We start from the raw sequence: 26173 nt of genomic DNA, 5'->3' as shown, positions 1-26173 counted from the left end.
CTGACCAGCTGGGCGTCATGATGTTCGACACGTTCCTGCCGTCGTCCATGGTGCAGTCCACAGTGCTGAGCTGGGCCCTCATGTACGTCGCCTACTTCCCCGAGGTGCAGAAGCGGGTGCAGCAGGAGCTGGACTCCGTCATCGGGCCTTCCAGGCTGCCCAACCTCAACGACCGCCCAAAGTGAGTCCCTCGCTAAACTCTTCTCTAGACAACCCACTGAGTATGGCTCGAAGTGGATCAACCATTTCTGTTGTCCAAATTAGTGGGGTGGTCTTGTAACCGACTCACCAGATGATGCCTTAACACATTTGTTTTTGTACTCTTCATGAATTTTCCCAGTTTTTTTTTCTCTGTGCTGATCTGTTTCTTATATCCTTCTTCTTCATACATACTGGGTGATCAAAAAGTCAGTATAAATTTGAAAATTTAATAAATCAAGGAATAATGTAGATAGAGAGGTAAAAATTGACACACTTGCTTGGAATGACATGGGGTTTCATTAGAACAAAAAAAACCATATTGCTAGACGCATTAAAGATCTCTTGCGCGCGTAGTTTGGTGATGATCGTGTGCTCAGAAGCCACTTTCGTCATGGTTGGCCTCCCAGGTCCCCAGACATTCCGTACGATTATTGGCTTTGGTGTTACCTGAAATCGAAAGAGTATCGTGATCGACTGACATCTCTAGGGATGCTCAAAGACAACATCCGACGTCAATGCTTCACCATAGCTCCGGACATGTTTTACAGTGTTCACAACATTATTCCTCGACTACAGCTATTGTTGAGGAATGACGGTGGGCATATTGATCATTTCCTGTAAAGAACATCATCTTTGCTTTGTCTTACTTTGTTATGCTAATTATTGCTATTCTGATCAGATGAAGCGCCATCTGTCAGACATTGTTTGAAAGTTCGTATTTGTTTGGTTCTAATAAAACCCCATGTCACTCCAAGCATTTGTGCCAATTTGTACCTCTCTATCTACATTATTCCCTGATTTATTCAGTTTTCAAATTTATACTGACTTTTTGATCACCTGGTATATTGCTCAGAAGAGAAAAGAATCCCTTCACTTTACCTACCTCGTGGTTCTGTAGTTTATCACGAATGTGATTGGGGTTCACCATCACTTTCGCTTTTATTCAGTTTACTGTCACTCATTACTATGTGTTCATTAAACTGTTCATTTATTCAACATGTCTTGCCTTATTGTTCCATTTTAATAAGGGCTGAATGTCATCAGTGAATCTTGTGCCTGACCTCTTCTAGTCCCAAGTTCTAGTTCCTATCTTTCCTTGTTCGATGTTCAGACTGTAGAGTAGGGGCAAAATCCTGCATCCCAGCATATCACCCTTTTTAATCGAATCACTTCATTCGCGTTCTTGCATTCTTATTGTTCCCCCTGATTACTTGTAAATATTGCATATTACTTGCCCTTAGCTTCAGACAATATATATTTTCATGAATTGGAACGTCTTGCCCCATTTTACATTGTGGAATGGTTTTCTCTGTATTGACAAATACTAACAATGCGCTTTGATTTCTCTTTATTCTTGCTCCCATAAATATGAAGAATCCAGAATGAGCTAAGCCAGGTCTCCACAGTATCATTTCTTTCAGGAGTGCTAGTTCTGCAAGGTTCGCAGGAGAGGTTCTGTGAAGTTTGGAAGGTAGGAGACGAGATACTGGCAGAAGCAAAGCTGTGAGGACGAAGCGTGAGTCGTGGTTGGGTTGCTCAGTTGGTAGAGCACTTGCCCGTGAAAGGCAAAGGTCCCGAGTTCGTGTCTCATCCCGGCACACAGTTTTAATCTGCCAGGAAGTTTAATATGAAGAATGTCAGAACTGCCCCTTTGGTGCACTTATCCCCCTCCTCCACTCAAAGCCAATCTGTAAGTCATACATATGTATCAACTTATATGAACTTACTGTAAATATTACCAAGCTGGCTAGCGCATAGTACAATGTGTTCGGGAGGCCAAACCCGTGTCTGGACATCCTGCTTGAGGTTTCTGGTGATTTCCCTAAATCGCTTAAGCCAGATGCTGGGATGGTTCCTTCTCCGTTTCCCCTTAATTCGAGTTTGGGCTCCGTCTCTAATGACGTGGTTGTCGACAGGACATTAAACGCTAATATCCTCCTCCACTGTAGGCATTCCATTGTTAAGCTTTCAGGGCAACTCTTTCCGACCCTTCCAGCCCACCCATTTCTCCCACAAATAGCAGTGCTAGGGGTGTTTCACCAGCATGGTAAGTGTCATCTGGTGGTAAATCACATATGTATCAGACTCACACATGTAATAAACCTAGGTGAAGTTGCCGAAAGGTGTTCAGCAGCTATGCTGGAAAACACATAGACATGTATATTCATTTTTAAAGATACAGATCTGTGATATACTTCACATTTTCAGTACCTCTTATTTCCTACATCTTTGTTTTCTAAGGAACTCAAATTGTTCAAAACACTTCCATTCCTGTCCTCACAACTCAAAGAAAGATCAGGAATGGAACATTTGTGCTATGTGACAAAGCTTTTGATGATTGGTTGGAGAGGTGGGATTTGACGATGCTCTGCTCTGACTGCGCTACTGTCTTCCACAGCTTGCCCTACACGGAGGCGACGCTCCGCGAGACGATGAGGTTCCAGACGCTGCTGCCCATCGGAATTCCCCACATGGCGCTGGACGACGCCAAACTCCAGGGCTACAACATACCCAAGGTCAGTCCCGTCACTACTCGTGGATCAGTTGTATGGTGTACGACTGCAGGAAGGATGTAGGTGCTGGAGAGCTTATGAACTGAGATCAATGCGTTACTTCAAGAAGAGCTACCAAGAGGAGACTAAACTTGCTGATACCATGCAGAGGTGAAACAGGCACGTGGTGACAGTTATTGAACTGTACGAGGAAAACGTAAATTAGTTACAAACTACGGCTTGCACACGCTTTATTCAGCATGTAAATGTCACTAGAATTATTTGGATTTAGGTTATGACATATTCGATACGCCTGCCATCATAGGCGATGATGTGATGGAGATGAATAGCAAGATTCTACATGACCCACTGAAGTGTCAGAACATTGATGCTGTCGATGACCTCCTGAATGGCTGTTTTCAGTTGAGCAGTGGTCTTGAGGTTGCTGCTGTACACTTTGTCTAAGATATAGCCCCAAAAAAAGGAAGTCGCATGTTTTCAGATCTGGAGAATATGGTGCCCAACCGAAGCCCATGCCAGTGGTCTCTGGGTCGTCAAAGTGCTCCTCTAAGACATGAAACAATCTCCTGCTTCAATGGAATCGAGCTCCGTCTTGCATGGACCACATCTTGTCGAAATCAGGATGACTTTGCATAATAGGCAAGAAAGCACCTTCCAAACAATTCACATACCATTCGGTAGTCACCGTACCATCCAGGGATATCGCACCAATTATTGCATGACTGAACATTGTACATCACTAAGTGTGAAGAGACTCCTCGATCGCTCAGACATGCTGCACCGAGCAATTTTCATGTGCAAATGGGCGACAACGACAAGGGGTGTGTGTGTGTGTGTGTGTGTGTGTGTGTGTGTGTGTGTGTGTGTGTGTGTGCATACCAATTCCCATTATACCCGTGGCCAACTGTGCAGTTGAACATCCTAATGCAAACCGTTCAGAAGTTATGACTATCTCATTTCATATACACTCCTGGAAATTGAAATAAGAACACCGTGAATTCATTGTCCCAGGAGGGGGAAACTTTATTGACACATTCCTGGGGTCAGATACATCATATGATCACACTGACAGAACCACAGGCACATAGACACACGCAACAGAGCATGCACAATGTCGGCACTAGTACAGTGTATATCCACCTTTCGCAGCAATGCAGGCTGCTATTCTCCCATGGAGACGATCGTACAGATGCTGGATGTAGTCCTGTGGAACGGCTTGCCATGCCATTTCCACCTGGCGCCTCAGTTGGACCAGCGTTCGTGCTGGACGTGCAGACCACGTGAGACGACGCTTCATCCAGTCCCAAACATGCTCAATGGGGGACAGATCCGGAGATCTTGCTGGCCAGGGTAGTTGACTTACACCTTCTAGAGCACGTTGGGTGGCACGGGATACATGCGGACGTGCATTGTCCTGTTGGAACAGCAAGTTCCCTTGGCGGTCTAGGAATGGTAGAACGGTGGGTTCGATGACGGTTTGGATGTACCGTGCACTATTCAGAGTCCCCTCGACGATCACCAGAGGTGTACGGCCAGTGTAGGAGATCGCTCCCCACACCATGATGCCGGGTGTTGGCGCTGTGTGCCTCGGTCGTATGCAGTCCTGATTGTGGCGCTCACCTGCACGGCGCCAAACACGCATACGACCATCATTGGCACCAAGGCAGAAGCGACTCTCATCGCTGAAGACGACACGTCTCCATTCATCCCTCCATTCACGCAAGTCGCGACACCACTGGAGGCGGGCTGCACGATGTTGGAGCGTGAGCGGAAGACGGCCTAATGGTGTGCGGGACCGTAGCCCAGCTTCATGGAGACGGTTGCGAATGGTCCTCGCCGATACCCCAGGAGCAACAGTGTCCCTAATTTGCTTGAAAGTGGCGGTGCGGTCCCCTACGGCACTGCATAGGATCCTACGGTTTTGGCGTGCATCCGTGCGTCGCTGCTGTCCGGTCCCAGGTCGATGGGCACGTGCACCTTCCGCCGACCACTGGCGACAACATCGATGTACCGTGGAGACCTCTCGCCCCACGTGTTGAGCAATTCGGCGGTACGTCTAACCGGCCTCCCGCATGCCCACTATACGCCCTCGCTCAAAGTCCGTCAACTGCACATACGGTTCACGTGCACGCTGTCGCGGCATGCTACCAGTGTTAAAGACTGCGATGGAGCTCTGTATGCCACGGCAAACTGGCTGACACTGACGGCGGCGGTGCACAAATGCTGCGCAGGTAGCGCCATTCGACGGCCAACACTGCGGTTCCTGGTGTGTCCGCTGTGCCGTGCGTGTGATCATTGCTTGTACAGCCCTCTCGCAGTGTCCGGAGCAAGTATGGTGGATCTGTCACACCGGTCTCTATGTGTTCTTTTTTCCATTTCCAGGAGTGTAGTTCAATAATTGTCTCGCTACATCTGAAGTGGACATAGAATAAGTTCGAAGTGATGGACAAAATGGCAAAGAACAACAGCAATCAAAGATGTGTGAATGGATTTGAATCTCCTCACCAGGCTGTTAAAGTTCGCGTGCCCTTCCAAGGCCAGGTGAACGGGCACAGCCAGATGGCAGGCAGGAATGGGAAAAAGGATGACGTGCGGGGTGATCCAGCGGCTTGGCCATAGTGTAGTCCACTGGCCGAGCTAAGCAGGGGTGGCCAAGCAGGTTGGGTGCGTGCACAAAACGTGCCAAGTGGCTGTCTTGTGGGTTGCCTACACCACCCACCACAGTCAGTGAAAGAACAGCACGGTGCTTGGGCCCACACTCTCATTGGTGCAGCCGCCTTGCAACAGACTGCTCGACAAACATAGCAATGCCTGACAAACAGAATACGATATTAAAAACGTTGAGAAACATAACACGCAACTTCAATTTTCACAACATTCTTTCACACATATGCAAGGAATTTTATATTTGCCAAGTTGCGGCCAAGAGAAGCCCAGTGCTGTATTACTATACCACAACGGATTCCAACTCGAGAGGGAAGTTTATTTAATTCAAAGTGACATTCGGGGAGTAGAGCAGCATAGATCTATCTAATCAGTACTGTATGCCAAATCGAGACTCGAACCTGGACCTTGATTTTGATGGACAATGATCCTACCAACTGAGCAGTCAGTCTGTGACTCAGAACCCACTCTCATATTCACTTCCACCAGTAACTGCCTCCTACTTTCTGAATTCCAGAGACGGTCTCCTGCATATCTTGTGGGATTAGCATTCTAGAGACAATTACTTATCCACAGTGTATGGAAATACAAAGCTAACTGAAAGAGTGGAAGGGCACGAAAAGGAAGCAGTAGTTCAGAAGTAAGTGAGATAGGGTTGTGGGCTATCCTCAATGTTTTTCAGTTTGTACACTCAAATAAACGGTTAAGACCGTGGGAAATTTGGAGAAGAATTATGGTTCGGAGAGAAGAAATAAAAAATTCTGTGGTTTGCCAATGGCACTGTAATTCTGTCGGAGATAGGAAAAGATGTGAGAAAATGGTTGAATGGAATGAGTAATGTCTTGAAAAGAGGTTATAAGATGAACAACTGAAATTGAAACAAAGATAGTCGAATTTAATCAAGTGATGTGGAGGGAATTAAATTAGTAAACGAGACTTTGAAAGTAGTTGATGGGTTTTGTAATTTAGGCAGCAGAATTACTGATGAGAGCTGAAGTAGAGAGTATATAAAATGCAGGCTGGTAAGAACAAGAAAATCATATCTGTGAAAGAGGAATTTATTAACGTCTGATATCAGTTTAAATGTTAAGAGGTCTTTTCTGATAGTATTTGCTTCATGGTAGGCAAGCACACAAGTGGACTGTGGTAAATAAGTAGTTTGACAAGATGAGAGCAGAAGCTTTCGTATTGTGGTGCCAGAGAAGAATGCTGAAGATTAGGTGGGTAGATCGAGTAAGTAATGAGGAGCTACTGGACAGAATTGGGGAAAAAAGAAATTTATGGGGGATCCTGACTAAAGGAAGGAATCGGTTGACAGAATACATCGTCAGGCTTCGGAGATTCCTCAGTATGATAATGCAGTGCAATGTGAGTGTGTGTGTGTGGAGGTGGGGCAGTGGGTGAGAGGGCTTACGTTTGAAGAGGGAGGCAACAAGACTGTATGCAGATTCAAATGGATGTAGGTCGCGATAGGTATGCAGAGATGAAGAGCCTTGCACAGGATTGATTAGGAAGCAGAGCGGCATTAAACAAGTCTTAGGACGGAAACCAGAACATTAACATCAATTCCGAGAAAACTAAATGCGTCATGTAATCGTCATACGTAACTAGCTTAACGAAAAAACAGTGTCACGAAAAGGATGGCAAGACGACGTTAGCAACTTTTATTTCATAACAAAACATTTTTTCTTCAAATTGCCAACTCTCTCAATGTCGCTATTTTTATCTGTTAACCTAGTATAATGTGATAAATGACACAGTGGTTTTGTGTTGCAGGGATCTGTAGTGGTGACCAACCTGTGGAGCATGCACATGGACAAGGACGTGTGGGGAGACCCAGATAGGTTCAGGCCAGAAAGGTTCATCGGCCCAGATGGGAAGATCACCACCAAGGACTACACTCTGCCATTTAGCACTGGTATGTACTCCTCCTTCCAGTTTTCCAGTTTTGGAGCTACAATATCATATAAAGAGACTACTTCGAACATGCAGCAACCATAGATACATCTACAACCATAATCACCTGTATAAAAGTGCTTATACTTTGTAAACATATGACATCATAGCTCCAAAACTGTCAAATTACTGTCATAATAATATTAATTACTACGTTACTTCAACAAATATAGGACGACAGTCAAAATACAGCTACAAACGATGTTATATATACTTCAGTCCATCTAGACAATATATAAGTAGCAATCTGTGCTTAATGTCGTACCATGACATAAATATGTATAATGAAAATAACGTCACCCACACTGTACTGCAGTCTACTCGATAATGGCAGTTCATCCGAAACAGACCTGTAGTGAAAGACTGAGAAATAAAAATCAGTATCACACACTAACGATTCTCGACACTCGTTGTAAACATTTTACTAAGCTGCAGGTTCTGTGGAACATAGAAAATAGTATTCTGAGGTAAACCCACTCATCCCTGAAATCTCCACATTAGATGAACAATGTTTAGTGATCCGTCTTTTGCTTACTGAAGACGAAAAACCGCTTAAGTCTTTTCTCGAATGATTTTTACAATATGGTAAAAGTTGTGTACGCCGGGGAAATTTTTATAAGCAAACTAAATAATTTATCTACGAAGATAGATGATAATCTGAATGACACAAGACCGGTAGTCTTTACTGATACAGAAGAGTACGAACAAATTAGGAAATTCAAACAGAATCGGAATCAAATGAAATACGCAACACCAAAGAGAAATCTGGGAAGATCAGTTGACACAGGTAATACAAGAATTACATATTTCAGAGAACACTCGCGCTCCAATACGGGAAGAGGGACATAGAAATACGGAACAGCCACAAAATAATAACACAGGGCACTTCGGAAATTATGAAAGAAATTGGCAAGGTACACCGAATTTTGAGATGGAAGCGCCGAAACGACGTAACAATGACCGACATGCGACTCGCCGACATGATGATTTTGACTATAAGCTGTTCATTACTACACGTAAATTCAAAACATTTAAGAATTCTGGCAACGACATTCAACCACAAGCGTGGCTTCAGTTCAAAAACGGTCGATCCTCAGTGACTGACAGCCAGTTGAAATGTCAATTCCTTCGTCTGAAACCTGCAGTGGCGATTTATTCTCGGAGACCGATGTATTGCAGTTGAATATATAGCAAAGACAGTTGCAGTAAGTGTTCGCGCAGTTCGTAACGCAATCTGTAACAAGCTCAGGTAAAGCAAAACAAGTGCAAAGCGGGTACCGAAAGAGTTAAAGCAACAACACAAGGAATCAAGACTCAGAATATGTACAGACTTGGAAGAACGCGCTGTCAAAGGGAAGGGGATTCTTCTCTAAACAAATGTTCATTCGTTTTGTCTATTTAAGAAACATAACGTTGAGAAAAAGTTCTGCAACGACGAGGAGGTAAAATAATTTGGGGGAAAATTGTTCAAACAACAAGACAAAGACATCATGTACGAAAAGAATAGTTCGTTGTCGCGACAAGTGTATTAACATTGGTGGGGGTTATGTTTTGTAAAAATACAGTTTTTTCCTAACTCAGTTTTGCTCTAATTATTGAATGTCCGTCGTACTACGTTTTCCCTTTCGTTGTGTGTAGTTTTATGTTCTAGGCTTCATCTACTATTACATTTACATGGAAACTCTGCAAATCACACATGGTGCCTGCAGACGGTTCATCAAACCATCTTTACAATAATTCTCTATTATTGCACTCTCGAACAGCGCGATGAAAAAGCGAACCCCCATATCTCTACTTGCGAGCTCTGATTTTATTATGATAATCGTTTCTCCCTATGCAGGTCGGCGTCAACAAACTATTTTTGCATTCGGAGGGGAAAATTCGTGGCTGAAATTTCGTAAGGGACTCCGCTGCAACGAAAAACGCCTTTGTTTTAATGGTGTCCATCTCAAATCCTGTATCGTGTCCGCGACAATCTCTCACCCATTTCAGAATAATACAAAACGTACTGCTCTCCGTTGAACTTTTTCGATGTACTCCGTCACGCCTATCTGGTTTGGATCTCACACCGCGCAGCAGTATTCTAAAAGAGGAGGGACAAGCATAGTGAAGGCTGTCTCTTTAGTAAAACTGTTACATTTTCCAAGTGTCCTACCAATAAATCGCAGTCTTTGATTTCCCTTCCCCACAACTTTTTCTATGTGTTCCTTCCAGTTTAAGTTATCTGTAATTGTAATTCTTACCTATTTAATTTAATTTAGGGCCTTTAGATTTGACTGATTTATCGTGTAATCGAAGTTTAACGGATTCTGTTTAGCACTCATGTGAATGACATCACACTTTTCGTTACTTTTGCAACGTACAGATATATATTTTTTAAATAGTTTTGCAAATTGTTTTGATCTTCTGATGACGTTACTAGTCGATAAACGTCAGCGTCATCTACAGGCAACCTAAGACGGCTGCTCAGATTGTCTTATAAATTGCTTATGTGGGTAAGGGAAAAGAGAAGGCCTATAACACTTGCTTGAGGAGCACCAGAAATCGCTTCTGTTTTACTCGATGACTTTCCATCAATTACTCCGAACTGTGAACTCTGTGACAGGAAATCAGCAATCCAGTGGGATAACTGAGACAATATTCCATAAGCAGCAATTTCGATATAAGCCGCTTGTGTGGTAAAGTGTCAAAAGCCTTTTGGAAATCTAGAAACACGGAATCAATTTGAAATCCCGTGTCAATAGCACTCAACACTGTGTAGACTTCTAAAATGTACATTCACTGATCTCGATTTTCTTGCAATTACGAGGGTAAGTTAATTATTATACGCAATTTAAGTATATTTTTGTTTATTTTGGTAGTACTGTGGTTTTACGTTTATGACACATGTTTTGTTTATTTGTTGTTGTATCTTTGCAATTTTCAAGCTGCTAGGTTAGTTTCGTTATCGCTGCCGTGCTGTTAATCATTGTAGCTCCGCTGTCTGTTTGCACCAAAGAAGAGCAACGTTCAGTGATCCGTCTTTTGTGGTCGGAAGGCGCATCAGGGGCCGAAAGTCATCGAAGACTTTCGGCACGAAACGGGGACGGTGTTTTGCCACAACGGTGTGTCTACGAATGGATTGAAAAATTCCGAAATGATCGCCCAAGTGTTAGGCACGATGAAAGAGCCGGACGACCGTTTACCGTCACAAATGAAGAAACCATTGCGCGTTAACCTGAAATGATTCTCTCACACATTGATTAACTATTGACGAAGTGGCACGTCATCTGCAAATTAGTCACGGTTCTGCCTACGAAATCGTCCATAATAGACTTGGGTTTCATTAGGTTTGTGCAAGATGGGTCCCAAAACAACTCACACAGTTGCATAGACAAACACGCTTGGACATCTGCAAAAAAAAAAAAAAAAAAAAAAAAAAATTGAATCGCTATGGTAACGAAGGGGACAACTTCTTAGACAGGATCATTACTGCTGACGAAACATGGATCCATCATTACGAGCCGAAGAGTAAACGGCAGAGTATGGAATGTAAGCATCCAAATTCGCCGTGCAAGAAAAAGTTCAAGACCCAAATGTCTGCAGGAAAACTGATGCTTCCGGTTTTTTGGGACGCACAGTGTCCGGCACTGGAAGATTACTGCGGAAACGCCACAACATTGAACAGTGTACGTTACAGTGAGGTGCTTACTGCCAGGCTAAAGCCTGCAATTCGAAGCAAACACCGACGATTGCTGCCAAAAGGTGTAGTGTTGTTGTACGACAATGCCGTCCACATACTGCTGCCCACATTGCTGAAACGGTGCAGAAACTCAAATTTGAAGTACTGAATCATCCTTTATATAGTCCCGACCTTGCCCCTTCTGACTATCGCTTGTTTGGTCCACTCAAACAGGCATTAAGGGGCCGTTGATTTGCCTCGACGAAGCAGCGAAAGAGGTGGTGCATTCCTGTCTCGCAGCCGGCCGCGATGGCCGTGCGGTTCTAGGCGGTTCAGTCCAGAACCTCGCGACTGCTACGGTCGCAGGACCGGCCGCGGTGGTGTCGCGGCTCTAGGCGTGCAGTCCGGAACCGTGCGACTGCTACGGTCGCAGGTTCGCATCCTGCCTCGGGCATGGATGTGTGTGATGTCCTTAGGTTAGTTAGGTTTAAGTAGTTCTAAGTTCTAGGGGACTGATGACCACAGCAGTTGAGTCCCATAGTGCTCAGAGCCATTTGAACCATTTGAACGGTCGCAGGTTCGAATCCTGCCTCGGGCATGGATGTGTGTGATGTCCTTAGGTTAGTTAGGTTTAAGTAGTTCTAAGTTCTAGGGGACTGATGACCACAGCAGTTGAGTCCCATAGTGCTCAGAGCCATTTGAACCATTTGAACGGTCGCACGTTCGAATCCTGCCTCGGGCATGGATGTGTGTGATGTCCTTAGGTTAGTTAGGTTTAAGTAGTTCTAAGTTCTAGGGGACTGATGACCACAGCACTTGAGTCCCATAGTGCTCAGAGCCATTTGAACCATTTGCACGTTCGAATCCTGCCTCCGGCATGGATGTGTGTGATGTCCTTAGGTTAGTTAGGTTTAAGTAGTTCTAAGTTCTAGGGGACTGATGACCACAGCAGTTGAGTCCCATAGTGCTCAGAGCCATTTGAACCATTTGAACGGTCGCAGGTTCGAATCCTGCCTCGGGCATGGATGTGTGTGATGTCCTTAGGTTAGTTAGGTTTAAGTAGTTCTAAGTTCTAGGGGACTGATGACCACATCAGTTGAGTCCCATAGTGCTCAGAGCCATTTGAACCATTTGAACGGTCGCAGGTTCGAATCCTGCCTCGGGCATGGATGTGTGTGATGTCCTTAGGTTAGTGAGGTTTAAGTAGTTCTAAGTTCTAGGGGACTGATGACCACAGCAGTTGAGTCCCATAGTGCTCAGAGCCATTTGAACCATTTGAACGGTCGCAGGTTCGAATCCTGCCTCGGGCATGGATGTGTGTGATGTCCTTAGGTTAGTTAGGTATAAGTAGTTCTAAGTTCTAGGGGACTGATGACCACAGCAGTTGAGTCCCATAGTGCTCAGAACCATTTGAACGGTCGCACGTTAGAATCCTGCCTCGGGCATGGATGTGTGTGATGTCCTTAGGTTAGTTAGGTTTGAGTATTTCTGAGTACTAGGGGACTGATGACCTCAGATGTCCCATAGTCCTCAGAGCCATTTGAACCTGGCTCGCAGCTCAACTGAGAACCTTCTTTAATGAGAGCATCAGGGAACTTGTACAACAATGGACCAAGTTCGTTGAAACGCAAGGAGACTATGTCGAAAAATGATGTTCTTGTAAGTTTCCTATGTGATGTCCGCCTGCTTAGCTGGGTGGTGTGCCTCCCATGCAAGAGGGCCCGGGTTCAATTCCTGACCGGGTTGGAGATTTGCTCCGCTCGGAGACTGGGAGTTGTGTTGTCATCACTTCATCCTCATCACAGGCGCACAAGTCGCCCAATGTGGCGTCGACTGAAATAAGACTTGCACTCGGCCTCCAAACTTCCCTGTGTGGGGATGCCATACGCTCATTTACATTTCCTATTTGATTACAATAAAATAACCGTCATATATCAACATCAACTGCAGTGCCAACACCTGAACTGATTTGACCAGGACATTTCTCCTCAGTCGTAGACTCGCCTCGGAAGATGTTGTCCGCAGCTGGCAACGAAACGTCAGGGAGAAGAAGTTCTACTGTTCGACCACGGCCTCTCAGCCCGGAAGTTTTAACTACTGATTTCTCCTCCTGTTTATGTCTGTACCTCTTTTGACGTTTTCCAAGGTTTATCTTATACAAAAGACAGGATAATGAATCTTCCCGTCTTCCTCCATTTTTTGTAGTCACACCACTTCACAACATATTCTGTATCATCGAACTGGGTATTTTCTATAGTGGCTTGCACTGAGCAGCCTTCAGAAACTTTAGAGTGACATGTGTTTACATGAAGTTCAGCAAGCAAACACCTGCTAGGAATGAGACATTTATGCCACGCTTTTCCATATTAATGTGTTATCGTCTGCAGGCCGGAGTAGCCGAGCGGTTCTAGGCGCTTCAGTCTGGAACGGCGCCACGGCTACGGTCGCAGGTTCGAATCCTGCCCCGCGCATGGATATATGTGTGATGTCCTTAGGTTAGTTAGGTTTAAGTAGTTCTAGGGGACTGATGAAAATGGTTCAAATGGCTCTGGGCACTATGGGACTTCTGAGGTCATCAGTCCCCTAGAACTTAGAACTACTTAAACCTAACTATCCTAAGGACATCACACACATCCATGCCCGAGGCAGGATTAGAACCTGCGACCGTAGTGGTCGCGCGGTTCCAGACTGTAGCGCCTAGAACTGCTCGGCCACTCCGGCCGGCAGTGGACCAATGACCATAGATGTTGTCCCATAGTGCTCAGAGCATTTTTTTGAACTTATGACCACAGTAGTTAAGTCCAATGGCGCTCAGAGCCATTTGAACCACTTTGTTATCGTCTCTTTTTGTTACACGCGTGATAACATCTGTTGGCCACTGTTTTGGGGCGTCTAGAGGAAGTCACTGCTCTGATTTGGCTTTGTGTTGGCAGGCAAGCGAGTGTGTCCCGGGGAGACGTTCGCGCGGCAGAACATGTTCCTGATGCTGGCGACGATCCTGCAGAACTTCTTCATCCGGTCGGACGGGGTTCCGCCCCCCTGCATCAGCAACATCCCGGGGGTGGTCGAGACGCCGCCCGCTCTGTGGGTGGAGTTCCAGTCACGATAGCTGCTCCCTGCACCCTGCACCTTGCACCCCACTCCAGGCTGACGAACAGCACCGTCAGTCTCACAACACAGGCAGAAGGCGAATACATGTTTAAAATAGTGTCGCTTTACAGTGAACAAAAACAGATTTCCATGACATCAAATATGGAAATAATACCCTTACTGCTAGCAGCAGATGCTGTTCCTGTATTGCTTTCCTATATATAGGAGGCATGACTTTTTCATGTATGTATCCTATGTTTACCAAAATAAGCCACATGTGTATTTTAACCCTTTCAGACCTGACTTTTTTCTGGTGGAAGGAAAATTTTTATTTATGTGGTAATGCTCTTAGATGACTTTTTAAAGAATTTATATGCAAGTTTTATACAAAATTCTGTGCCTGATTTCAAAACATATTTCGTACATTTGACTTCATTATATTGACCAAGATACCTAATTTCGAAATTTTCTCTACTGTAGTAACTAGTAAAATATTCATTCAATAATTATCATGCAAAATAACAATAACAATATTGGATTATACAGTGTAAGATATCGAACCAACCATAACTGGGTATACTGTTGTTCATCATTTGCTACACTGTCTTGCTGATATTTTCACAATGAAGCCCAACAGTTCGCAGCACTTGTACAGGATGGAAAGATTGAACACTCACAAATGTATGCTTCAGGTTAACATTGGTAAAAAATACTTCTGCTCCAGCCAGGGCACAGTAAAATTTAATGTACACAATTGTAGCCAGAGGGTCTGAAAGGGTTAAAACATTTTATCCTTGCACCAAAGCTTGTAATGTAATTTAATTTTCAATAAAATTTTTCACTTATATTAAGGCACTTATGACTACAAAAAAAGGCACCTGAAAATTTCCTTTTAGAAACCTGCGACCGTATTTGTCGAGCAGCACTGAATTACCATTATGAGGTCATCGTCATTTTCTTGATATAAAACGAACACATCTCGAAGCTACAGAAAACTCACTATATGTGGACGAAATGCACCGTTGAGCTTCTCCATCAAAATACTAGCCTTACTGCTAGCAATAGGTTATGTTCCTGTATTGCTTTTCAATATATGGGAGGCATGACTTTCTCAAGTATGTATCCTTTGTTTACAAAAAAACCACATGTGTATTTTAAAACATTTTATCCTTGCACCAAAGCTTGTACTGTAATTTAATTTTCAATATAATTTTCACTTATATTAAGGCACTTATGACTACAAACAAAGGCACCTGAAATTCTTCCTTCTAGAAATCTGCGACCGTATTTGTCGAGCAGCACTGAATTACCATTATGAGGTCATCGTCAGTTTCTAGATATAAAACGAACACACCTCGAAGCTGCAGAAAACTCACTAGATGTGGACGAAATGCACCGTTGAGCTTCTGCATCAAAATATTAGCCTTACTGCTAGCAACAGGTTATGTTTCTGTATTGCTTTTAAATATATAGGAGGCATGACTTTTTTAAAGTATGTATCCTTTGTTTACAAAAAAAAGTGTATTTTAAAAATTTTATCATTGCACTAAAGCTTGCACTCTCATTTTATTTTCAGTAAATTTTTTCACTTATATTAAGGCACTTATGACTACAAAAGAAGAGACCTGAAAATTTACTTTTAGAAACCTGCGACCGTATTTGTCGAAAAGCACTGAATTACCATTATGAGGTCATCGTAATTTTCTTGATATAAAACGAACACACCTCGAAGCTGCAGAAAACTCACTAGATGTGGACGAAATGCACCATTGAGCTTCTCCGTCAAAATATTAGCCTTACTGCTAGCAACAGGTTATGTTCCTGTATTGCTTTTCAATATATAGGAGGCATGATTTATTTCAAGTATGTATGCTTTGTTTACAACAAAAATCTGTATTTTCAATTCATTTTTTCGTTACACCAAAGCTTGTACTGTAATTTAATTTTCAATAAAATTTTCACTTATATTAAGGCACTTATGACTACAAACAAAGGTACCTGAAATTCTTTCTTATGGAAATCTACGACCGTTTTTGTCGAGCAGCACTGAATGACCGTTATGAGGTCATCGTCATTTTCTTGACATAAAACGAACACACTTTGAAGCTGCAGAAAACTCACAAGACTTGGACGAAATGCACCGTTGAGCTTCTCCGTCAACTTACTGCACAAAATATTGGTAATGACACATGTTTGCGCCGGCCGGTGTGGCCGAGCGGTTCTAGGCGCTTCAGTCTGGAACCGCGCGACCGCTACGGTATACTACCAGCCCTCCGCAAGCAACACACCTATGTCACTGTGCGGCTGGTCCGGGCGGAGGTTCGAGTCCTCCCTCGGGCATGGGTGTGTGTGTTTGTCCTTAGGATAATTTAGGTTGAGTAGTGTGTAAGCTTGGGGACTGATGACATCAGCAGTTAAGTTCCATGAGATTTCACACACAGTTTTTGAAGACACCTATGTCACCAGTGACTATTAGTGTTAGACACATACGGTTGCTTTCAACAAGTATGGGCCTGAAGATGATGATGTAACAACATCGAAACTAGTTGCCAATAAAACCAACACCTTAATACAGCTGGAGGAATTTCGTCATTTTAACATATATTATACGAGCTGACATCCCAAGTCATCCTTTTCAATTATGGATATACGAAGATTTGAACAGATGGTTGCCCATTTCACAATACGTCAAACATCACCATTGCCGTCTCTAAACGCCCTTCTTACCAAAGCACCGCTCACAAAGTTTTCCCCATGAACTTCTTTTGTCTGCCGGTGATAATCTGCACTGTAACGTCTTTTGCAGACAGAAGACCGATCACTGTACGTACTTCGTACTTAGGAGGATTTTAAATTGTTGTTGTTGTCTTCAGTCCTGAGACTGGTTTCATGCAGCTCTCCTATCCTATCCCGTGGAAGCCTCTTCATCTCCAAGTAACTGCTACAACCTACATGCTTCTGAATCTGCTTAGTGTATTCATCTCTTGGTCTCCCTCTACGATTTTTACCTTCCACGCTGCCCTCCAATGCTAAATTTGTGATCTCTTCATGCCTCAGAACATGCCCTACCAACCGGTCCCTTCTTCTAGTCAAGTTGTGCCACAAATTCCCCTTCTCCCCAATTGTCTCCAGTACCTCCTCATTGGTTACATGATCTACACATCTAATCTTCAGCATTCTTCTGTAGCACCACATTTCGAAACATTCTATTCTCTGCTTATGGTGGTGGTTGTTGGGATGTTTAAGGGGGACTAAACAGCTAAGGTCATCAGTGCCCCATGTCTGCTTGTCTAAACTATTTATTGTCCGTTTTTCACTTCCATACATGACTACACTCTATAAAAACACATTCATAAAAGAGTTCCCGACACTTAAATCCATACTCTATGTTAACAAATTTCCCTTCTTCTGAAACGCTTTCCTTGCCATTGCCAGTCTATATTTTATATGCTCCCTACTTTGGCCACCATCAGTTATTTTGCTCCCCAAAAAGCGAAGCTCATCTACTACCTTAAGTGTGTCATTTCCTAATCTAATTCCCTCAGCATCAGCTGATTTCATTCAACTGCATTCCATTATCCTCGTTTTGATTTTGTTGATGTTGTTCTTATATCACCCTTTCGAGACACTGTCCATTCCGTTCAGCTGCTCTTCCAGGTCCTTTGCTGTGTCTTACAGAATTACAACAATGTCATCGGCGAACCTGAAATTTTTTATTTCTTCCCCATGGATTTTAATTCCTACTACAAATTTTTCTCTTGTTTTCTTTACTGCTTCCTCAAAATACAGACTGAATAATATGGGCGATAGGCCTTTCTCACTCCCTTCACAACCACTGCTTCCCTTTCATGTCCCTCGACTCTTATAACTCCCATCTGGTTTCTGTACAAATTGTAAATAGCCTTTCGTTCCGCCTTTTTACCCCTGCCACCTTCAGAATTTGAAAGCAATCTTTCCAGTCAACATTGTGAAAAGCGCAGGTTCGAATCCTGCCTCGGGCATGGATGTGTGTGCTGTCCTTAGGTTGGTTAGGTTTAAGCAGTTCTAAGTTCTAAGAGACTGATGACCTCAGATGTTAAGTCCCATAGTCCTCAGAGCCATTTGAATCATAGACCCAAGTTTTCAGCTAGGCACTGTCCGAGCTGGTGGTGACTCCATAACGGTGTGGGCTGTGTTTACTTGGATTGGACTGGGTCGTCCGGTCAAACTGAACGGATCATTGACTCGAAATGGTTAGGTTTGGCTACTTGCGAACCATTTGCGGCAATTCATGGATTTCGTGTTCCTAAATAACGATGGTTTTTTTATGGACTGCAATGTGCATGTGACTGAACCACAATTCTCGACAATTCGCGCGAATGGCCTGACCACCCAGACCGCCCAACATGAATCCCACCGAACATTTATGGGACATAATTGAGAGGTCAATTAGCGCACAAAATCCTGCACCGGCAATATTTTCACAATTGTGGACAGCTACAGAGGCAATATTGTTCAGTATTTCTCCAGGGAACTAAAAACGACTAGTTGAGTCCATACCATATCGCGATGCTGCAGTACGTCTGGCAAAAGTAGGTCCGACTCGATATTATGAAGTATCCCACGACTTTTACCATCTCAATCTACGATTTCATTACTGGAATTCGATTATTTAAAGAATCGTGGGTGGCGGTGTTTATGGGTAGAAAATCTTCACAAACGGAACTCACATCCTTGCCTAAGAGCCAGACAAATCATTTCAGTACCAGTTTGAAGGGATCATTAGAATATAATGGGCAATGACTAACCACATGAGCACTAAGAGGCATCTCTCGTGAAATGCGAAAATTTTTTTGCCGTTCATCACAAAACAAACATGGATCTCTCGCCTTTTTCCAACAGTTAAAATCGTGGATATGCTTTTGGAGTAGGAAGACATCTGCAGTTATTCTCTGCAAGTCACAGTAAAGTATGTGGCTGGCGGGTACTCCACATTGTACTATATGTGATCGTCTGTTCCGGTTCCAGTTGCATATGAAGTGTGGCAAGAACCAGCCTTTTAAATGGCTTTGTACATGCTGTAACGGGTCAAATTAATCTTTGTGATACCAGCAGACGTGGTAAGTACAGGTTTGTAGTAACATCCCAGATTCATTGTTGTATACTGATTCCTGTGTGCCCTTTCTATCTTTATTCCCTCGGTGTATCATTCCCATTCCCTGGTTGAGACAAGATACAAAACATCCAAGAGAATCTTCTTTTAATTAACGTGGTATAATACATCAGGTCAGCTGCAATAATTGGATTATGATTTTACAATGTGAACTCATAGTTTATTAGTTTTTCTTGGTCAATAATTACCAAAAGATCTATTAAGACTTAAAGAACATTTGGTTTACATCACAACATTCTTTAGTGAAGATGATTGTATCTTTGAATCTAGCAGACCTGATTTTAATGGTCTTGGCAGCTCTGTTACTACATGTTTATTTGGCAATGTAACGTTCTTCTTTTATGCCTACAAACTTCATTGTTTGAAAATGATGTTTAAAGAAAACATGCTATCATTATCCAGTGTTAGTTTGGTTTATCCCCTTTTGCTTTGTGCAGCCTGAAATTAAAACTTAATTTTGATCTTCAGTAAACTTTTGCAAAACAAAATTAACCCACGCGTATTGAGTACACATCACACTCTCCATAACTGCGTCACTTTCACATAATAGCTGAAAAATTTCTTCATCTTTATGAAGTTCCAGTACAATCAATAGATGGTAAGACCAACAACTTGGATATGAAATATTTTTATTTCACAGTTGTGATGATCTCATTGTGGCGACTAGCTTCGGATCATCACGTCAGTTTTCAAGCTGTAGCCTTCGGTGTAAGTACAATCACGAAGTCCACGAGTGTACATATGAGTAACAAAAGTTCACGTTCATCGTTTGAAACCAATACACGAATACAACATGTTACACTTCATAAGAGTATAGAATACGGTTTCCTTCCAATCAAAGACATTGTTGTGTTTGCTAACAGCCCGACAGAAAGCTGATTGTGGCTCCAGAATGATGTGGGTCCTCTGGTCCAACTGAACTAATCACTCGCTGGAAATGGTTATGTTCGGCTAGCTGGAGATGATTTTGAGCCATTCGTGGACTTCATTGTTCCAAAACAATGATGTCATGTCACTGGGCCGCAACTGCTTGTGATTGATTTGAAGAATTTTCTGGACAAATCGAGAAAATGATTTGGCCATCCAGATCACCTGATATTAGTGCCATCGATCATTCATGGGACGTAATGGGTGCACAAAATCCTACATCGGTAACACTTTCGCAGTTGCGGACAGCTACAGAGGCAGCATGGCTCAGTATTTCTGCAGCTGACTTCCAACGTCTTGTTGACTCTATACCACGTCGAGGTACCGCACTATGGCAGGTCCGACACGACATTATGAGGTGTCTCATGAATTTAGTCACCTCAGTGTATTACTGCCACATAAAACAATGTTACATAAACTAAGCCAGTAATTATTCATGAAGCATTTAAATCACAGAACTTACAATGAGCTTCCACCCAACGAAAAGGTAGACAAGAGAGTGGGTGAATCTCCATGAGACAAGTGAAGTATTCTAAAATAACGTTGTTGTAAAAGATAAATGAAAACATATGTAAGCAGCGTCTCGGAATGCAGTAAGATATTTTCTGGTGGTTGAGTTTTTTTTTAGCACTTTATGTATGAGTAATACAAAAACAGTCATGTTTTCTTACATTTTAAAAGGCAAGTTATACACGGAGCAAGATCGGCAACTATTCAGTCTCTTTCTATTTAGAAACCAAGAACTCCACAGCGACATATAAGCAAACCAGCACCGTCAGAAAATAACGTAGTTCCAGAAAGAAAACGAGAGCCAATAAAGATAAGATGTACCTCTAAAAACATATTTAGGTAAAGAATAGGGAAAAGGAATACACTGCCTTTTCCGAAAGGGGAGTTTTAAATACACAGAATTTACGTTGAGTATTCAGTGTCGCTGTCGTGTTCTGACATAGGTCGGAGAGGGAGAAAAGGGGTTACCGGTCAGTGTGCGCTCCCGAGCGGTACAGAGCAGAAGGCAGGACAATTCACAGTGAAGGCATTTGATTGGCTTCTTCTGTCTGAGCCAACACTGGTGCAGGCATTTACTAGAAATGTAGGTGGTTAGACTCGGTAGGGAACTCGTTGTGGAGACTCTTGGACAAACAGGCTTTTGAAATAGTTGTTTATTCCAGACAGGACTAACTAATACACTGGAGGCTAGTTCTAGGGTTAGAAAAAGCATGAATAACGCTGTTACAACAGAAGGCAGTGCGGGTGCGGGGCAAAGTCAGGACATGCGGGGACCAAGCAGCAATCGTTATTGTAATTGTAAACTGTCGAAGCTGCATTGGTAAAGTACCGGAACTTCAACCGCTGATGGAAAGCAACGAAGCTGAAATCGTTATAGGTACGGAAAACTGGCTGAAGCCAGAGATAAGTTCTGCCGAAATTTTTACAAAGGCACAGACGGTGTTTAGAAAGGATAGACTGCATGCAACCGGTGGTGGCTTGTTTGACGCTGTTAGTAGTAGTTTATCCTGTAGTGAAGTAGAAGTGGATAGTTCCTGTGAATTATTATGGGTGGAGGTTACACTCAACAACCGAGCTAGGTTAATAATTGGCTCCTTTTACCGACCTCCCGACTCAGCAGAATTAGTGGCAGAACAACTGAGAGAAAATTTGGAATACATTTCACATACATTTTCTCAGCATATTATAGTCTTAGGTGGAGATTTCAATTTACCAGATATAGACTGGGACACTCGGATGTTTAGGACAGGTGGTAGGGACAGAGCATCGAGTGACATTATACTGAGTGTACTATCCGAAAATTACATCGAGCAATTAAACAGAGAACCGAATCGTAGAGATAACATCTTGGACCAACTGACAACAAACAGACCCGAACTTTTCGACTCTGTAAGTGCAGAACAGGGAATCAGTGATCATAAGGCCGTTGCAGCATCCCTGAATATGGAAGTTAATAGGAATATATACTCCTGGAAATTGAAATAAGAACACCGTGGATTCATTGTCCCAGGAGGGGGAAACTTTATTGACACATTCCTGGGGTCAGATACATCACATGATCACACTGACAGAACCACAGGCACATAGACACAGGCAACAGAGCATGCACAATGTCAGCACTAGTACAGTGTATATCCACCTTTCGCAGCAATGCAGGCTGCTATTCTCCCATGGAGACGATCGTAGAGATGCTGGAGGTAGTCCTGTGGAACGGCTTGCCATGCCATTTCCACCTGGCGCCTCAGTTGGACCAGCGTTCGTGCTGGACGTGCAGACCGCGTGAGACGACACTTCATCCAGTCCCAAACATGCTCAACGGGGGACAGATCCGGAGATCTTGCTGGCCAGGGTAGTTGACTTACACCTTCTAGAGCACGTTGGGTGGCACGGGATACATGCGGACGTGCATTGTCCTGTTGGAACAACAAGTTCCCTTGCCGGTCAAGGAATGGTCGAACGATGGGTTCGATGACGGTTTGGATGTACCGTGCACTATTCAGTGTCCCCTCGACGATCACCAGAGCTGTACGGCCAGTGTAGGAGATCGCTCCCCACACCATGATGCCGGGTGTTGGCCCTGTGTGCCTCGGTCGTATGCAGTCCTGATTGTGGCGCTCACCTGCACGGCGCCAAACACGCATACGACCATCATTGGCACCAAGGCAGACGCGACTCTCATCGCTGAAGACGACACGTTCCATTCGTCCCTCCATTCACGTCTGTTGCGACACCACTGGAGGAGGGCTGCACGATGTTTGGGCGTGAGCGGAAGACGGCATAACGGTGTGCGGGATCGTAGCCCAGCTTCATGGAGACGGTTGCGAATGGTCCTCGCCGATACCCCAGGAGCAACAGTGTCCCTGATTTTCTGGGAAGTGGCGGTGCGGTCCCCTACTGCACTGCGTAGGATCCTACGGTCTTGGCGTGCATCCGTGCGTCGCTGCGGTCCGGTCCCAGGTCGACGGGCACGTGGACCTTCCGCCGACCACTGGCGACAACATCGATGTACTGTGGAGACCTCACGCCCCACGTGTTGAGCAGTTCGGCGGTACGTCCACCCGGCCTCCCGCATGCCCACTATACGCCCTCGCTCAAAGTCCGTCAACTGCACATACGGTTCACGTCCACGCTGTCGCGGCATGCTACCAGTGTTAAAGACTGCGATGGAGCTCCGTATGCCACGGCAAACTGGCTGACACTGACGGCGGCGGTGCAGAAATGCTGCGCAGCTAGCGCCATTCGACGGCCAACACCGCGGTTCCTGGTGTGTCCGCTGTGCCGTGCGTGTGATCATTGCTTGTACAGCCCTCTCGCAGAGTCCGGAGCAAGTATGGTGGGTCTGACACACCGGTGTCAATGTGTTCTTTTTTCCATTTCCAGGAGTCTAAGAAAAGGGAGCAAGGTTTATCTGTTTAGCAAGAGTAATAGCAGGCAGATTTCAGACTACCTAACAGGTCAAAACGAAAATTTCTGTTCAGACACTGACAATGTTGAGTGTTTATGGAAAAAGTTTAAGGCAATTGTAAAATGCATTTTAGACAGGTACGTGCCGAGTAAGACTGTGAGGGACGGGAAAAACCCACCGTGGTTCAACAACAAAGTTAGGAAATTACTACGGAAGCAAAGAGAGCTTCACTCCAAGTTTAAACGCAGCCAAAACCTCTCACACAAACAGAACCTAAACGATGTCAAAGTTAGTGCAAGGAGGGCTACGCGTGAAGCGTTCAGTGAATTATAAAGTAAAATTCTATGTACCGACTTGACAGAAAGTTCTGGTCTTACGTTAAATCAGTAAGTGGCTCGAAACAGCATATCCAGACACTCCGGAATTATGATGGCATTGAAACAGAGGATCACACGCGTAAAGCTGAAATACTAAACACCTTCTTCCAAAGCTGTTTCACAGAGGAAGAGCGCACTGCAGTTCCTTCTCTAAATCCTCGCACAAACGAAAAAATGGCTGACATCGAAATAAGTGTCCAAGGAATAGAAAAGCAACTGGAATCATTCAACAGAGGAAAGTCCACTGGACCTGACGGAATACCAATTCGATTCTACACAGAGTACGCGAAAGAACTTGCCCCCCTTCTAACAGCCGTTTACCGCAGGTCTCTAAAGGAACAGAAGGTTCCAAATGATTGGAAAAGAGCACAGGTAGTCCCAGTCTTCAAGAAGAGTCGTTGAGCAGATGCGCAAAACTATAGAACTATATCTCTGACGTCGATCTGTGGTAGAATTTTAGAACATGTTTTTCGCTCGAGTATCATGTCGTTTTTGGAAACCCAGAATCTACTCTGTTGGAATCAACATGGATGGACTCCGGAAACAGCGATCGTGTGAGACCCAACTCGCTTTATTTGATCATGAGACCCAGAAAATATTAGATACAGGCTCCCAGGTAGATGCTATTTTTCTTGACTTCCGGAAGGCGTTCGATACAGTTCCGCACTGTCGCCTGATAAACAAAGTAAGAGCCTACGGAATATCAGACCAGCTGTGTGGCTGGATTGAAGAGTTTTTAGCAAACAGAACACAGCATGTTGTTATCAATGGAGAGACACATACAGACAAAGTAACCTCTGGCGTGCCACAGGGGAGTGTTATGGGACCATTGCTTTTCACAACACATATAAATGACCTAGTAAGATAGTGACGGAAGTTCCATGCGGCTTTTCGCGGATGATGCTGTAGTATACAGAGAAGTTGCAGCATTAGAAAATTGTAGCGAAATGCGGGAAGATCTGCAGCGGATAGGCACTTGGTGCAGGGAGTGGCAACTGACCCTTAACATAGACAAATGTAATGTATTGCGAATACATAGAAAGAAGGATCCTTTATTGTGTGATTATATGATAGCGGAACAAACACTGGTAGCAGTTCGTGGAGGTATGTGCCGTCTATGCAACTAAACGATGGCAGCTTGTTTGTTGCCATACGCGTTTCGCTTCATTTATTTGGGAAGCATCATCAGTGGCGATTTCCAGCGCTGCTAACACATATATGTGTTTATGGAGATGTATTTGCCGGTCTTCATGCTCCAGTTAGCCGAATCAGGTGTTGTTTAGCCATTTGTCACATCTCATTACCTGGTAGCAGTTACTTCTGTAAAATATCTGGGAGTACGCGTACGGAACGATTTGAAATGGAATGACCATATAAAATTATTTGTTGGTAAGGCGGGTACCAGGTTGAGATTCGTTGGGAGAGTCCTTAGAAAATGTAGTCCACCAACAAAGGAGGTGGCTTACAAAACACTCGTTCGACCTATACTTGAGTATTGCTTATCAGTGTGGGGGTCCGTACCAGATAGGGTTAACGGAGTAGATAGAGAAGATCCAAAGATCGTCACAGGGATATTTGGTAACCGTGATAGCGTTACGGAGATGTTTAGCAAACTCAAGTGGCAGACTCTGCAAGAGAGGCGCTCTGCATCGCGGTGTAGCTTGCTCGCCAGGTTTCGAGAGGGTGTGTTTCTCGGTGAGGTATCGAATATATTGCTTCCCCCTACTTATACCTCCCGAGGAGATTACGAATGTAAAATTAGAGAGATTCGAGCGCGCACGGAGGCTTTCAGACAGTCGTTCTTCACGCGAATCATACGCGACTGGAACAGAAAAGGAAGGTAATGACAGTGGCACGTAAAGTGCCCTCCGCCGCACACCGTTGCCGTACAGAAGATACCGTCGCCGTTCTAACCAGACAGTCTACAAAACCATCGAGAACATTGAGTTTGCTACAACTGCTGGAGACAAGAAGAATCGTATACCAGTCAAGTCTGTCGCTGCTCAAGCCTTGCTGGACGGACCTTCTGCTTTTTGTGGGTGCCGACTTAATTTTAGTTTAGATATTAATGATTCGTTTGGTCATGGTAACGGAGTATAAATGTAGATATAGATGTAGATAAGTCCCAGGAGTACATGCTAACCACAGTAGCAAGCACAAGAAGTATCTTAAGGCAACAACTTAGTTCAAAACAAAACATACTGAATGTGACACTGT

At 44.0% G+C, this 26173-nt stretch overlaps 1 protein-coding gene across 1 annotated transcript in view; it reads left to right on the top strand.

Annotated features, from left to right (window-relative positions):
* The window catches only part of LOC126293516 (probable cytochrome P450 304a1), a 46795-nt gene extending 30735 nt beyond the window's left edge, over positions 1-16060 (top strand). Inside the window, exons 6-9 of the mRNA XM_049986767.1 lie at positions 1-181; positions 2600-2717; positions 7155-7296; positions 13929-16060. Of these exons, the coding sequence (XP_049842724.1) occupies positions 1-181; positions 2600-2717; positions 7155-7296; positions 13929-14104 (617 nt within the window). The 3' untranslated portion in view covers positions 14105-16060. The remainder of the gene's footprint in view (positions 182-2599; positions 2718-7154; positions 7297-13928) is intronic.
* The last annotated feature ends 10113 nt before the right edge of the window (positions 16061-26173 follow it).

Source organism: Schistocerca gregaria, chromosome 10, assembly GCF_023897955.1.
Source record: "Schistocerca gregaria isolate iqSchGreg1 chromosome 10, iqSchGreg1.2, whole genome shotgun sequence".
In the NCBI taxonomy this organism is placed as follows: Eukaryota; Metazoa; Arthropoda; class Insecta; order Orthoptera; family Acrididae; genus Schistocerca; species Schistocerca gregaria.
The sequence above is the reverse complement of the archived record's forward strand: the minus strand, read 5'-3'. Positions and strand labels throughout refer to the sequence as shown.